At 41.1% G+C, this 13,741-nt stretch overlaps 1 protein-coding gene across 1 annotated transcript in view; it reads right to left on the minus strand.

Moving 5' to 3' along the window:
- Positions 1-13,741, minus strand: part of Adamts12 (ADAM metallopeptidase with thrombospondin type 1 motif 12) — a 120,984-nt gene that overhangs the window by 29,967 nt on the left and 77,276 nt on the right. The window contains exon 15 of the mRNA XM_059276743.1: positions 6,845-7,942. Coding sequence (XP_059132726.1) covers positions 6,845-7,942 — 1,098 coding nt within the window. The remainder of the gene's footprint in view (positions 1-6,844; positions 7,943-13,741) is intronic.

The raw sequence follows: 13,741 nt of genomic DNA on the forward strand, positions 1-13,741 counted from the left end.
TCCATCATCCACACTCACACTCTCTTAGTTTCTCTCATCACAAGATGCTCTGTGTTTTCTTAGCCACTAAATGAAGGCTGTTCTTGTGACTCCTTCTGACTAATAGGGTATGGAGGCTAATGCTACTCTAGTTACCATGCTTTGTGTCCCTCTTTTGCTGTGGACTCTGCTTTTGCCATGAGCATATGCCTGGGCAACCCATTAGAGGATGAGAGCTAACAGGAAACAGAATTAGATGACTCAGCTATCCCAGGCCAGCTTTCAACTGACCTCCAGCAGGGACCTGAGAGGACAAGCTGAAGTTGAAAGAACCTCCCGGGAGAGGGTATAACTACCTGGTGATTAATCACAGTTGGGCTGTTTGCTAGCTGTGTGAGCCTTTGCGGATTCTGAGCCTCCCCAAGCCTGTAAAACTGGTGACAACAGGAGGGTCCCCCTCATGCTGGGCTGCTGTGGGGACTGAAGATGACTCATATATACCACCTTGCACAAGGTCACACAGACAGTATGCGGTGTTATTAGCTTAATATTGTGACATAGAGGGGGAAATATAACATCTAGGCAAGCTTAGGAAAGTTGCTAATGAGACCACATTGCCAGGCTAGTAATGATCCCATGAAATCTCAAGACATAGCCATAGTTCCTTGGGCCATGTTTATGCTACAAATCATAAATATTATTTCTGGAGCTTGGAGTTTGGTCCTCCTGCCCAGAACTGGTTTAACTCTCTTTGACAGTTTCTATTTAGGCATCCTGCTACAGTCCCAAAGTGAAGCTGACTAGAGAAGATCACAGACTATAGACAAAGCAAAACAAAAACCCGCATTTCCTTATATTGAATTACTTTCATATTGGAAAGTACATATATACATATATACTGGAAGTAGGAGATGAGAGAATAAAAGAGGACTTTGAGGAAGTGGAGGGGGGACTCCATTCCGTCCTGTGACCCCTGAAGCAATTGACCCATCAGGTTAGGGAACAAGTGTGGGGTGATGGAACTGTAAATAGATACTGAGGGTCGGGTCAGCAACAACTGAAAAAAATATGGAAAAGATGTGGAGAATTATGCTGTCACTTTCGTTCTCTTGACTACACAAGCCTACCTTTAACTGACTAGCCAAGGGATCTGATCGAAAGAAGCAGCAGTTCAATGAGATGAGGGGATTCTGTCAAAATGAGAGCCACAGCAGTACACAGTACACAACACTTCATGTGTCTGTTATATGAGTGCAGATGGAAAACGCTCCTGTTCATTGCTATGTGCTTATTCTTCTGTAGTTCATAGATATTTCTTTTACCTCATGCCAACCTTAGGAGTCAGATATGATGATCACCTCCTTAGAGAGGAGGAGGAAACTGAGGGAGTGCCAGGATGCATTTATTCAGGGTTCAAGTCCAGCAAGCGCATTTTCAAACTGCATGCCTTTTTATAGGGTCAACTTCGTTTTTGCATCAATTATTAATTCTGAAACTTCAGTTAGTTAAAGAGATGTGTTATGTACAGTGAGGGCCTTGGGCAATCTTTTAATGAAAGAGAGAAGCTGAGGCATAGCCTAAGAGAGACTTCAGATCAAACCCTAATAAACATTAGAAATGGATTCTGGCTTAGGGCTCAGAAAAGCTTTATGGGAGAGGAGGTTTAAAATGACCCCAAGGAGCACAGAGGATGTGAGGGCAGAGTGGCGGGGGAGGTGGGGGGTGGGGGCGGGTAAGAGATCCCAGGCAGAAGGAACAGCATGGATGAGAGTACTGGGCAGAGACAGGCAGAGAATAAAGGAGATTGGGTGCTTTAGAGCTTTGAGATGAAAATTGGACGCAGAAAAGCAGTAAGACTAGAAAGTCACTTATGCAACACCAATTTGATGTTTGATTAGATGGTTTCTTTCTTTTTTATTTTTTCCCTTTTATTATTGGCAGAGTGCATTTCATGTGCTCTGTATGTATTAAAAAGAGCGGTATTTGTAAGAAGGACGTTGGAGTGGTTTGAACAGCCCTCTTATATCTCTTGCAGCAATGTGGAAAAGACTGGAAAAGGGAAAGAACAGAGGCTTACAGACCAGCAGTGAGGCAAAGGCAGGTGTCCTGGGCAAGGCTATGCACAGAAGGTCCTGCATTCTCAACCACTGAGGTACCACTGGTACTTTGGGCTAGGGGATCCTTCCTTTTAAAGGACTTGCCTGAATACTGAATCCCTGAATAAGGATTTTTATAATTGTTGGCTCTCAGATATTAAGTGTGATCATTACTAAATAACAGACAAAAACAGCCCCATTAACTTTCAAATCCCTCCTACCTAAAGACTAGGAACTACCAGGTCTTCAACAGGCAGGAAACAAAAAGCAGATGACAGAATTGATGAGTTCATCTGACTTCAAACACTATTAGAGCTTGTTTTAGTGGGGGAGAGACAAATTAGTATCAGTGGTAATCCCTAGGTTTCTGAGACATTATAATCGGGAGATGATTGATCTGTACCGAGAGACCATCAAAAGAAACCCAGCATCAAAAGTGAGTAGATATAAGAATCACGGACCATGGGATGCTCAAAATCCAAAGCTTCCATTCTGAACTTTGACTTTCTCTGGCAAATAAATATATGAAATATTTTATTTAAAAAACCACATAAGAAGAGTAGTCCCTAAGTCCTGCCACATAAGGGATCACTGCTAAGTAGAGAACTCTAATTTTCATTTATATTCTTGTTGCTCTAAAAAGCTACCATGATCCAGTTCCTTTTCTGTAGCCCAACTGCTTAGAATCAGCAGCTCAACCTATGAGTGAATTATGATAAATTCAATATGACAATTATTTTTGTCAAAGCCCAGTGACGACATTTGAGTCTAAATGAATTGTACCTTGATTTACTATAATCAAAATGTTTTAATCTCTAGGATCAGAAGCCATTATAGTTTATGTCCACTCTATTATGTTTTAGTTTTCTTGGATATAGTAACTTCTCATTGAATTAATTAACATTTGTCAACTGAATAGCATCTATTGACTAATATCATTATGACAAATAATCACAACACATTTAAATTCAGCAATTACACAACTGTTCTGGAAGCTGAGGATTGGTCATCCTGAGATCAATACTTGTTTTTAGTATTTCTTTACTTATTCACATGTTGTCATTATACAGCCCAGGATGGCCTGGAACTTGCTATGTAGCCCAAGAGGGCTTTGAACTCATAGCCTTCCTGCCTCTGTCTCATGAGTGCTAGAATCACAGGCACCTTTGTTTCTTTGTTTGTTTTTCAAGACAGGGTTTCTCTGTGTAGCCCCAGCTGTCCTGGAACCCGCTTTGTAGACCAGGCTGGCCTCAGAGATCCACCTACCTCTGCCTCCTCTGTGCTAGGATTAAAGGCATGTGCCACCACTGCTGGGTCACAGGTGCCTTTTAAATAAAACTTCCATATTACCTTCTGGGTTGAGGAGGGCTGTCAATCACTACGAATAATCCTAGTGTATGGCTCTCCTCAGTTACTGGGCTAGCCTCCTAAGTGATTCTCCCTTCATACTGCAGCTTCCATCTAAGCACTAAGCCTGTCCTCCCCAAAGTCATCCGTGACCTGCCAATGATCAAGTGTAAAAGGTCTACAGTTGATACACTCCTAATTATAAACAGTGCCATATTTCTTCTTGTAAGTCTTACATATCAGATTACTCCTTACCAGACTTCCCCAATGGGATCTCTTTCTTAGCCACCTCTTTAAAACATGAGTGCTCTCTAGGGTTTCACTCCTGGGTCACAGGCCTTTGCAGTGTACAGGTAGTTTTGGGGTAACCTCACTCATTTTCAAGGCTCTAACTACCACCCATTGATCACGGCTGCCAAGTATTCTCCTTAGTTATTACCTTCTTCAAGAACCCCAGACCCATACACATTAGTTATACCTAGACATCTCAGAAAGCACCTTTAATTAAACTTCATCAGTTCAGGCCACACCCAATGACTGCTTTGGCACAGGAAGATAGCAGCCTCTTGCTCTTTAGAGGTATGACATGATTTTAGGAAGATACGTTTTAAGAATGCTATTTGAAAATAAATCATCCTAAGAAATCCTGAGAAAATTAAATTTATTTTAAGATTTCTACACCAAATCAATGGTGGTGATATCTTAGGGGCCATTTGTTTTTGTGGCTCTAAAAGTAGCTAGAAGGTGCCCTCTGTTATTAAAAAAAATCCTTTCTTGTGGAATACGTTATCGTCTCATCTGTCAACTTAGGGTAATCACATAACTGACATTGCTTTTATATATAATATGAGCAAGGGAACAGCAAATAAAACCAAAGCCCAGTGACAGTAATATTTTCTGGTTTGCAAAGGAAGGGATTGCAGGTTCTCAGCTGTCCATTTGAGTTCAAATCCCTGCTCCTTCACTCAGTGGCTGTAATTTTAGTTACTTAACCTCTCTCCACCTCACCTCTAGTGTGTCATTAACCATCTTGGGCTGCAGTAAGTATTGTAGTAGATAACTCACGCTAATTAGCTTAAAATCCTGTTTCTAACACACCTTCACATGTTGTTAAGCTCACACCATCAGCGCTTGTCCTTACACCCCTTCAGAATTTATCAGATAGGAATACGACTAAAAAAGCTTGGCTTAGGAGACACAATTATACACTTCAATATATCAGATTACTGTGAGTATAAACATCTTTTTATCTCTGAAGCTGGACTTTTGCAAATAGAGATAAGATGTTGATTCACCAGTGAAAAATGTAGTAACTCACTTTAGAAACAGAACGTACAGACAGTTCAAATGCAAACAAGTACAGATTTGGCACAGAAACTTTTGGAGTTTTGAATTTACCCATATGTTGCTGGTAAAGTCAGTGCCATGATCCACTGAGTCTGGTTAATTTGCACCAAAGAATGCTACACCCTTAATTTGGAAGTTGGTGCCAGAATTCGGCATAGAGACAGGGTTATGGTGAAAAAAGAAAGTTTATCATCACATTGAAAAGTGAGTTTTCAGACAGTCACTTAGCCATTAGCATTTTATGTTTCCTACTTGTAAAACCAGCATATATGGAACAGACATCATCCATTCTCTAGCACAGCCAATGTGAAAATAGTAAGAGACCAGATGTGAGAAAGTTCTGGAAGTCAGCATACCTTTTAATTCGCTCTAGCTGTGTTTTTGTTCTTATATTCACAGCTATTATATACTAGATGCTATTTTTAATTAACTGCTCTAGATTAGCTCACTTTAGAAAAGAAGACATAAATTGTAAAAAAAAAACCCCTTAATTATTTGAATTTGTGGCTACATTATTTTATAAGTTCATATACTAAACTTTTATTGAATTTCAAATTTAAAATAGGTAAGAAATTATTTTGGTGCCTCAAAAGGATGTCACTAGTTGCAGAAATAAAAAGAAACAAACAAACAAATAAACAAACAAACAAACAAATATCTGGTCAAATTTCTAAAGCCTGAATGTAGGGGCCAAAATTTTATTATAATGCTTAGTTCTTCTTAGATATTACAATTCTTTCAGTGAACCATAGTTGGTTCTTTTTTTTTTTACTATTTGACATATTCTTACTATGTCAAATTTTATATCCAAGTACACATATTCTATCCTATTATCAAGGGATATATGTCCTTTGATTTTTATATGAATACTTAGCATCATTTACTTGTGTGGTCAAAACAAGCTTGAGAGGAAATACCTACCAAAGGGCCCCTTCATTTTTTTAATGAGGCCACTCAAAGAAAAATAATAAGATAATGAAGGTGGGTGCCTAGCTCTGTGATAATCAGGTAATGTTTGTGATATGTACTATATATTAATAAAGCATTTTAAGTGTATCACAGGTAGAAAAGGGGCCCTTTGGTAGGTATTTCCTCTCAAGCTTGTTTGACCACACAAGTAAATGATACTAAGTATTCATATAAAAATCAAAGGACATATATCCCTTGATAATAGGATAGAATATGTGTACTTGGATATAAAATTTGACATAGTAAGTGATATAATTCTTTTTGAGATTTTGTCTCAGATTTCCACTCTAATCACGATTACTTCACAAGTTTAACTGAAGTCTGAGCATCAGCTTTCTGAATGGAATGGGAGGACAGGTCCTTATAGCTGTCCTCATTTTAGGACCTTTGGAGTACATAGCTTGAAGGGACACCAGAGATGTGCCACCCTAGACATATCAGCCTACAGCTTAAGCACCAGGTACAGAAAGATGACTGGATTCTCCATGCTCACACACTAACTGGATTCTCCATGCTCACACACTGACTAGCTCGGGTCTCCTGATAGAGACTTCTCACTGTGTCTCATTGTATGTCTTCTCTTTAGTCTTTAGTATTTATGGATAATGTATAAATATATACTTGTATGTATGCATTGTTTTATAAATAATATATTTATTCTTCTCCTTCCCATTTGGGGAGTTGGTGTAGAGATGGTTGTAATTGTCATTGTTTTTTTTCTTTTCCTCCCTCCCTCCCTCCCTCCCTCCCTCCCTCCCTCCCTCTTCCCCTCCCTCTCCCCCTCCCTCCTTTCTTCCTTTCTCCCCTCCCTCCCTTCCTCCCTCCTCCTCCATTCTTTCCATTCCTCTTCTTTCTTTCTTTCTCTTATATTTCATCAGAATCTTATGTAACCAAACTGGCTTCCAAATCTGCTCTATAGCCCAGGCTGGCATTCAACTCACAATCCACCCGCCTCAGCCTCTCAAGGGCTAGGATTATAAATGCGTGCTTCCATGCTCAATTAGACAACATTTTAATGTAAATTCATTTCAGAATTTTCACAATATACCATTGCTAGATATTTTCCATATAGAATGAGGTCTGGGATAGGAAACTGAAAATCTTACTTTACTCCAGTTTCCAACAATCCAGTGTGCAGGGCTGGGGACCTTCATAAGCGGCTTGTAATTGGAAGCATTTAGCAGAAATCCCTCAGCAATCAGACTTGATGCATCTTCCTCTGTCAGGACAGGCCCAGAGCCTTGGGTTGGATTTGTATCGTTTGGCAATGCCAAGTGGTCATGGTTTTCTAACTTTTCTGAGGGCGTTGGGTGATGGCCTCCTCCAGGTGGGAGTGGAATGTTCCTTGTTTTTTCAGTGATCATCCCCTCAGCTCTGGGTGTCTCATTTTTAAGGGACCAGTCAGGTAGTGAGCCTTTCATCATTGCACTGAAGGGAGGCCATGAAGTCTCTTCCCCGACATAAGATGTTGGTGGAGGTCTGAGTGGTATTTCTGCATTCCTCTCCATGGAAGACGCGTGCTCAGGTGCCCTGCTCTTGTTCCATATCACAGAGTTGTTTTCATCCTTGTTCATAGGCTGGTCACTTCCTTCCCCTGAGCCACTGTGTATCTCCACTTCCGGATCCGTGGTCAAGGGGTCATAAAATGGGGTTACTTGCCAAGTCACAGCATTGCTAGATGATAAGCCGGAATCGCTTGTTGTTGCCCAAAAGTCAGCCTCTGAAGTAGGACCTATAGCCGAACTAGAAACATTTTCATCATCGGGCTGGGTACTCACAGACCAGGAAGTGAAGGGCGCCTGGGAAGTGCTTCCAGAGGAAGTAAGGTAGCGGGAGTCTTCTTTAGTTTGGGTTGAAGTATGCTGCCATTCTATCCCATCTTCAGGTGCCATAGTGGGGCCAAGGCTGTTGATTGCTGTGGTGCTTGTGCTCATAGACCCAGGCACTGTGGGCGTGGACAGTGGCACGGATCTGGATGTGGGTGCAGGGATGGGCTTGAAGGGGTCATACTCTGATGTTGGTTGGTTTTTCCCCCTGGGAGCCATGTCTTTATTGGGTTTCAGAACTCTGCGGCTAGATGGGCACTGCTGGAGGCCACACAGAGCTCGGCTGTTGGGTTTCCGTGTCTTGTCACAAGGTTCATTGTGGTTCTTGGCACAGGTGACACTGCGAATCCGCACTCCACCACCGCAGGAAACCGAGCACTGGAAAAGAGAGACAAGTGCTAGTTTAGTGGGAAAAGATGCCTCTTCTCATGGTCATGCCTAGGGGTGATGAATTGTGCAGCTAATGTTCTATCTCCATTTGGTTTCTGTGCTTTTAGTTTTACATTGTCTCTTGGAGACCAGCCAGGGCCCAGGACCAGCCTGAACAAAAACCGTGATACCGTCAAACTGAAGGCTCTTTGGGTCTTGAAAACTGAGCACTACCATGTACAAGGAGAGCAATGAGTTAAATCACTCATGGGATCTCTTTGGGAGCGGTGAAGACTATTGCCTCTTTCTTAGGGCTACAATGCGATTAAATTAATACAAAATGTTCTCAGATGCTTGGGATTGCGCTAAACTAGTTATATCAAAGCGTTTATATTTAGAAAACAATGATTAGAATTCATGGAGTTTCTCCCAGGTGTCAAGGTCATTTATCTATGGCAGGTAGAATTACATTAAAAGCTAGATAATCACCACACTCAAATACACTTATGTTCTAAGTTTTTTTTTTTTCTGAGCTTGAAAAATGAGAAGTTAATCAAAGGTGGAAAATATCCTTTCTCAAAGAATTTGGTTCTTCCATCAGTGTGACATTAATATGCACACTGAGAAAGTGGTGTATCTCCCATCCCAATTTCATTTTACATTATGGAAGGTTTGTTGAAGGACAGACATCTAGATTGCCTTTGTGGGGGGCAATTTGGACAGGGCACTTCATCCTCACAGTTTAGTGGAAAACTGGCTTCATCCAGCTGTATCACTGTTAATCATACATAGTTGCTATGTAACATAGGAAAATCAGTTATTTTGAAAGGTCTATACTTTTACCAAACTGCTCCATTTTTACTTTGCCTAATGACACGTTAATTCAACCACCAAGTAGCTAGTGTTGTAACATGGACCATTCAGGTCCCTTTGCTGCCTATTTTACACTGATTTATATTCTCTATCTGTTATCCTTAAAGTCAAAGCAGGTTTCTTCAGGGTATGCCTGCATAATTCTCCATGGATTTCACAGAGCCTCATAGCCATTATTCTGTGTGATATTAGCAACATCCCTGCAAGATTTACAAGGCAAGGGTGATTATTCCTTTCTCTGCAAGTGAGGAGCCCAAGGCTCCATAACCTACTTGAAAGGCTGCAGGTCAGCCAATGTAAAAAGTCAGCTTTATTTAGCATGCTCTCATCTCCACCAAAGCCCAAGGCAACACATATCCATAGACTTTGCTTAGTGAACTGCCCAGTGCTTTTGATGTTAGAAGAGTAACCCAAAGGCTGGGGTGTTTTTAATTCATAATTACATGTCAGGATAATTCTTAAGATATTTGATCACTGTACATATTTGCTAAGTACTTGTTTTATTTGGTGGAAAAAAAACAGGGATGGGGAAATGGTTACCTATAAGCTTATACATTTTTTACACTTAAGTTTCTTGCTTCCTCAAGTCCTAAAGGTGTAAAAATCTGCTCCCTTATTTTGTTTCAGTCAAGCACAATCACTCAAGATGCATAATAGCTCTGGGGAATTGGCTCATTTGAAAGCAAGAAGCACCGTTGAATGCAGAAGGCTGCAGAGTCAAGGCAGTAACAAGTACAGACTGGGCTCAAGGTGTTGTTAATAAAGGACTCAAATGCCCTGTCCTGGGGCTGGTCAGTAGTTACAGTGGGAATCTACGGTGGGAACTTTGTTTTACACACCAGGCAACACACTATTTCTCACCAATAATGAGGCTGTCACTTAGGAAATATTATCTTCTGGTGCTTCTGTGGCTCCTTTTAAAATGCACTGGGAGCCTAAAAAGAGCAAGCTGGAGGTATTTTTTTGTTTTGTTTTGTCCCAGATTCCTGTCATTTTTGAATATGAAGACACTCCATGGTCCATTCAATTTAGCCATCTCTCATCACCTTGGATTTTCAAATCTTCACATTGTAAAAATTTATAAATGCAACCAAGTAAGTTTCAGTTTGTGCCTGCATACATTTCCTCACAGGCTGGCTTTGCTTTCAGCGTGGATTCACAAACAAGCTAATACCAAATGGTCTCAAGAGCATGTGGCTCCTCTTGCAACTTTTCTCTCCAAGAAGCATTGGAATATATACCAACATAAGGGAATTCTTCTATGTCTTCCCCCAACCTTCTGGGTTGTTTTGGCTTGTAGGAGTTCTAATGTCTGTGGGGATGTGAAAGTGCACAATACACTTCAATTTCTTTTAATCAAAAAACTTTGAAGTATATGCTCTCTGTCTTCACCACATTGAATTATGGAAAAAAGAAATAACTGCAAAAAAATTGTCACCTAGAAGCTTATGCATTCTTCAAGTCCTATTGGTGTAAAAATATTCTCCTTTACTTTGTTTCCATCAAGCACAATCACATGCATTTTTGGTCTGTTCCATCTTAAAACATCAGACAATCATCACCTATCAGTTTCATTCTCAATGAGCTCAAAGCTTCAGTCATGGAAAGCTTGTGATGGACACATATGTTCTCTGGCATACCCACATGAACCTTCCTTACCCAGGAGATACCCACTCTTCCAAGTGCCCTCAGTGGCCATTCCTTAGCCATCCTTATCACAGGGCATGTTGTGCCCAACAGGACCATGCTATCTACCAAGTACATTGAGTCCAAACAGGAAGTTGCCTTTTCTCACAGCCACCAGAACAAACAGTGCCTCTTTGTATTCAGCCCGGAGCTCTCTCTAACAGTGTTTATCTCCTCGGGAGCTGTCAATCCCTTCAGATGAGATGAATGCAACTGTGTGACACATACTTAAAGCGCATCTCAATTGGTACTTTTGGAATCCTCACAACCACTTTCAGCCATGATTATCATACGCCTTGACCTTATAATTTTGAACCCTGTACCAGGCAAGTAGCTTGCTATTCATTCTATTCCTGTCTTCTCTGGGAGTTATCTTGCCCTCTCGAGTTATCACTCCTGGATCAAAGCCTCTGGAGAAAGCCTGCTGAGAAAGAGGCCTGCTGCTAAGTTGGTCAGCTCCACCCACCCGAGGTGCACAACAGCAAAAGGAGCTCACTGGCTGCACAGAGGTATGGCACTGAGTGAGTCCATTCAAACACACAGTGGGAACTCAGCAGAGGCTTTGGGCTACAGGGGCTTCGTGAGAAACAGCTGCTATTTTATACATAAGACATTCCTCTATGTCACGGGAATTTATAAGTGAATGATTGGGCTTTATACCAAAAATGATGTTTGAACATAAGCTAAAACATTACATGTTATGAGTTAATGTGTATCCCCTCTCCTCTCCAAAAGAGTCAGGGTCAAATCGCCTTCTATCTCAGAATGTGATCTAATTTCAAGACAGCTCTTTTAAATGGAAATCAACTTAAAATGAGGTTTTTAGAGTGGGTGCTAACCCTGTACGATCAATATTCTTATACAAGGGGAAATTTTGGGCAGAGAAACAGCTTGTAGGAAGAATACCATGGGAAGATGAAGGTGGATGTGGGGGTTCACTTGCACATCAAGGGAGCCCAAAGGTTTCTAGGAAACTACCAGAAACAAGGAAAAGGAGGCATGAGGTCGTTCTCCCTCACAGAACTTCAGAAGCAAGTTAGCCCTCCTGACATCTTGATCTAGGATTTCTGCTTTCTAAACTGTAATACTAGACATTTCCCATTGTATCAGCCAGCTAGTTTGTGAGATTTTCTTAGGGAAACTCAGATACAATAAAAGAGACTCAGCAGGGCTGGAAACCAACTTTCTGAGTAGCTCTTGCAAACAAGAGTGCCTAGGTATATTCCCCAGGAACCAGAAGAATATAGGCTGCCATGTTTGGAAGAAACTGAGATGTTAACATTTGCAGATACTCCATGCCCAAAGAAGTAATGCAGGTCAGAGCATCAAGCCACAGGGGCGCTTGAAACCTTAATTAAGAATATTAGAGGTAAGCTTGGAAATGTCTCCTGTTGCTCCACGCTTTCCATTCTGTTTGCAGGAACACCTGCAGGACTTCACATGTACTTTCTTGGTGTTGGTGTTTGCTGCCATGCCTTCTTTTCGAAGAGCCACTGACAACTCACTTCTGACTATTAATATCTGGTCTGTTTAGTTACCTGTGTTTGTCACTGCTTGGATTTGAAGTGTTTCCCCAGAAGGATCCTATGGGGAAGCCTGGTCCCAGCCTGGTGAGTCCATTCACTGAGCAGTGATTAGACTGTGGCTGCTTTAATCTAGCCAATGGAAAAATACCTTAATGGCTTATGGTAGCATGGCATTGTTGGGAGGTGATATTGAGTAAAAGGCAGGTCCTGGTTGCAGGAAGCAGATCCTAAGTCCAGGATTTGAAAGGTGTGTTTTTCCTTAGCTTCTTTCTATTACTGCTCCCTAAATGCCATAAAGTGAACATCATTCTTCATAAGGCACTTCCTACAGGATGTTGCTCCTTGCCGTGGAAATGAAATTAATGGACTAAAAAAACCTGAAGCTGTGAGCTAAGATAAATTTTTCTTCCTTTAACCCATTTTCTTATTTATTTTTCTACTGTTGTGACAAGATACCATGACCAAGTCAACTTACAAAATGCTCATTGGGTCTCATAGTTCCAGAGGGTTAGAGTCTATGATCATTATGGTGGTGACCATGGCAACAGGAAGACAGGCATGGTGCTGGGGCAATAGCTGAGAATTTACATGATGATCCACAGTTACGAGGCATCAGGGTGGGGGGCATAGTGTGGGCTTTTGAAACCATAAAGCCTGTTCCTAGTGACATACCTCCTTCAGCAATGCCACATCTCCTCAACAAAGCCACCCCTCCTAATCCTTCCCAAACAGTTCCACCAACTAGGGAGCAAGCCTTCAGACATATGAGCCTATGGGAGTTATTCTCATCCAAACCATCAGACCCATGGTGGGTATCTGGCTGCCATGATATTATAACACCTTTATAAACAGATTTTACTTCATAGACCACTAGAAACGTGGTTGATTGACTGCTTTATTCATCTGTTTAGGTGTTTTGGTCAGACACAGGAAGGGCAGATTAGAGATATTCCTAGACCCTAAGCACATCTGCTTTTACATGGCTTACTTTATTTCTCATCAGATGCACACCAATGCATTTCCAGCCTCAAGTGAGAGGCAGCATGTTGCTGTAGAAACCAATTGAAACATTTTTTTCTTTTGATTTTACAATTATTTGGTGAGACTAAGTCATTTCATTTTGAGAGACTCAGATCTCAGCAATCATTATGTATATTGTGAATTCCAGCAAAGTGAGAAAGATGACTCTCAAATTGTTTCCAAACAGAATATGTTTCTTATGAATTCTAGGAACTGCCATATTGCTGCATTTCATAGATACTTGAGATGTATGACAGTACTCAACGTAGAATCTTAGCTGCCTGCATTCAAAGCCTGCTTTATCACTTCAACATGTTGGTAGAACGTGTTTATAACCATCTCTATGCTACAATTTCTTCACCAGAGAAATGAGGCTATTTTGCTACTAATATACATATGTAGCTGGAGAATTTCTCTCCAGCTCCTGCCAAGCCCTGGGAGTCCCTTAGCCCACTTATAAAAAACATACAGACGCTTATATTATTTAAACTGCTTGGCCATTAGCTCAGGCCTATCATTGTCTAGCTCTTACTCTTGTATTTAGCCCATTTATATTAATCTATACTTTGCCACGTGGCTCGTGGCTTATTGGTACCTTACATCTTCCTTGTCCTGGTGGCGGCTCCAGGCCATCTCCCCCTCTACCTTCCTGTTTTCTCAATTGTTTTCTCTGTTAGTTCCACCTATATTTACTGTCTGGCTA

Source organism: Peromyscus eremicus, chromosome 11 (genome assembly GCF_949786415.1).
Source record: "Peromyscus eremicus chromosome 11, PerEre_H2_v1, whole genome shotgun sequence".
Taxonomy (NCBI): Eukaryota; Metazoa; Chordata; class Mammalia; order Rodentia; family Cricetidae; genus Peromyscus; species Peromyscus eremicus.